This window comes from Lycium barbarum, chromosome 9 (genome assembly GCF_019175385.1).
Source record: "Lycium barbarum isolate Lr01 chromosome 9, ASM1917538v2, whole genome shotgun sequence".
In the NCBI taxonomy this organism is placed as follows: domain Eukaryota; kingdom Viridiplantae; phylum Streptophyta; class Magnoliopsida; order Solanales; family Solanaceae; genus Lycium; species Lycium barbarum.
The window spans coordinates 107,688,585-107,691,544 of record NC_083345.1 but is presented as its reverse complement, the minus strand read 5'-3'; the positions used below and the strand labels follow the sequence as shown (position 1 = coordinate 107,691,544).

Sequence of the window (2,960 nt, the reverse complement as noted above, 5' to 3'; positions counted from 1 at the left end):
AATAAAATGTTATTGTATAATAATATCTACTTCAGTTTACTTGGAATATCTCTTATAGAAGAAAGAGTAAAAGAGAATATGGTCATCATGAAAAGATTACATTTTTACAGTTGTTTGTGATTCTTACATGTTGATACGCGTTTTTGTTTGCGTTCAATGCCATACTGGATTTGAAATCATGGGGCCTCAGTAGCGGATCCAGAATTTTCATTCAGGGTGTTCGAAAAAAAGAAGAAGCTAAATATACACTGTAATTTTTTGCCGAGGGTGTTCAAAAGTTAATATATACACATAAACACAGAAAATTTACCCTATATATACACTGTAATTTTTTGCCGAGGGTGTTCGAGTGAACACCGTCGACAACACGTAGATCCGCCCCTATGGGGCCTGATTAAATTTCCATCGGGTGTTAGTCATCAATTATCTGAAATTTTTTTGTGTGTAATCAAGGGTGTGGCCTAGTGTCAATTTTTTGTGCGTGTGCCCAAGGTTGTGGCCTAGTGTTTGAGGTGAGTTTTCTAAGGTCTTAATCCATTCTGCAATTCTCCATAATAACAGAGTCACCAGAAGAAGCCTTTGTGAGCACATTGTTCAGGGTCATCTTAGGTTATTATTAAGGGTCTTCACATTGAAAGATACAAATGGTCCTTATTGGGCAATATAGAATGCCACAATCAGATCACAAGTAGAAAGATCCTGGTGTCCAGTGAGACTGAAAATGAATCTTTAGTGGAAAGTGGAAGCAACCCTGGTGAATATTGCACAAAACCTCAAAATATAACAAAATCAACAGATGTTCTTACAAATCATTCTTCTTTTGGAAAAGGAAATAACAACCATAAACTAGGCAATAAGTTGATTACTAGGTGTTTTACTGCCATACAAGATACCAAAAACTTTGCAGTTACAGGACATGCTACTAAGAGTGGTCTTCCTCAATTCTAATACTATTCAGTCTTTTACTAACTAAAAGAAACTTAGTACCATAAGAATTACTAGCTTCTCTATCAAGTGCACATTGGACATGAAGCACTTCATCGAGGTCGAAATTGTAGTACAAGAAGCTCTGCTTTGAGTTTAACGCAGTGGAACAATCACTGCATTTGATATCTGCCATCTCACTCTCGTATGGGTACGAATGGAGGAGTTTATAAGGAACTTTCTTGTTCTCTCCAAGGGTTAATGTCATGGGAGCACCAGCACAGCTACGATGGAGATCGAATTTACAAGCAGAGCAATGGTATGCTGCACCACCTTCTTGAGTGCAAGCTGGGCATTTAAACTTTGGATGATTGGCATAGCTTGTGAGTATGAGGGGGTGATTCGGGTGAAAATGGTGCTGTATCTTTCGCGGAAGAGGGAAACAATTCTCGTCGATGAAGTAATTGCATAGCTGGCAAGTGTAACCGGACGAAGCCTTGTTTGAACATATGCAACAAGTACTCATGATCGATGCCTCATTCGTGTGTTTGATTGCTTTCAGTGGATGCCGGTGGCTGAAGTGTGTAACTTCTCCTAGCTGTTCGAGTTTTGGTTGCTGGCCAGGACAACATTTTTGGATGACCAACGATTTTTGGACTTCAGATAGGAAAATATCATCCCCTATAACTCCAAGCTCTTCTTCAGCAGCACACTCAAAATGGCAGATGTAATCAAACTCACGATTGTAGAAAAGCCAAGAGGATTGCCTATTCATAACTTGGCTACAAATCCCACATAACAAGGTTGCACCTTCACTTTCCAGTGGAAAGTAAGTGAAGAGATCAAGTGGATATTTTACCTTGTGGATCAACGTCGTTTGCACAGAAGCACATTCAAGATGAAGGTCAAATTTACACAAGTCGCAATGATAGTAAAAAGAAAACAGTGAGTGGTGACGATAAGAGTCGTCATATCCACATGCCACACAACGGAATTTGTTTTCAAATTTGGAATGCCAATGAGCGATTGAGGGAATAGGAAGAAGGGTGAGTGAGTGCATAGGGTGAAAATCATGCCGAATTCTTCTAGGAATATTAGAGCATACCTCGTGGAGAAAGTAATGACAATAATCGCAACCATAAGCGACCCCAGATATTATAATAGTACACATGTTGCATCTTAGAACTTCTGTTCCTCGGAAGTGGAATCTTAGCAAAGGATGCCTATGGCTGAAATGCACTAGATCACCATCACGAAGACGAGGAGGCACTTTTGACACACAACTAGAAGCTAAAACCCGAGATTCTGATTCCTCTTCTCTTGTTATTTCTCTTTGTATCTTTTCCTGCCTCTTTCTAAATCTGCACACAACAGCTTGCTCGGCTTTTCTATCCTCGACACTTGAGTATTTTTTTGCTTCATCCAACAGATCTTCTGCTTGAGCAGTATCTGATTTTTTGTTCTTTGCTATTTTTGTTTCTCCTTCTGTGGGCTGGGATATATTTTGAGGATGATGAGTTAGCAACTGAAGAAGAAATTTCAGCACACAATAAACAAGAACAATAGCGGGCAGCCATATAGAAAGGCCTAGTAAATAACCGAATTCCAAGTTGTTATCGTCAAAGCGCAAGCATAGCATCTTCTTGTTGTCCGGCATCAACTGATAATACTATTGAGTCTGCTTGAAGACTTGATCCTAATCCTGGAAGTAACAGAAGATAAGTGAAATTATTGAAAAAGCAAAAGTGAAAAGTGGAAAGTGAAAATCATAATAAATAAAGCAGAGAGAATACGGTCCGGGAGAGAAATTTTATTATGTGACTAATATGCGACATGATACTTGTATGAGGCATATATTAGCTTGACAAGTGGATTGATTTGGGTCCCACATTCCAAAAAAGCAAAAGCTAAATTGAGAGACACTTTCTCTGTTCTCTTCCAACCTTCCTCTTCGTTAATCAAAGATTTGAAAAACAAATTAAATCAAATTGGGATAAGAAAAAGGTCAAAGCAAGTAAAAGACAACAAATAACTGA

General features: G+C 38.7%; 1 protein-coding gene across 1 annotated transcript; it reads right to left on the bottom strand.

The window, feature by feature from the left end:
* Positions 1 to 740: 740 nt before the first annotated feature.
* LOC132609304 (uncharacterized) lies at positions 741 to 2,695 on the bottom strand. The gene has a single exon (XM_060323214.1). The coding sequence runs from the start codon at positions 2,579 to 2,581 to the stop codon at positions 923 to 925; it is 1,659 nt and encodes a 552-aa protein (XP_060179197.1). The 5' UTR covers positions 2,582 to 2,695; the 3' UTR covers positions 741 to 922.
* Positions 2,696 to 2,960: the final 265 nt, after the last annotated feature.

Excerpts from the sequence above, each read along its gene's own strand:
- LOC132609304 (XM_060323214.1), bottom strand. The coding sequence starts at position 2,581 with ATGCCGGACAACAAGAAGATGCTATGCTTGCGCTTTGACGATAACAAC.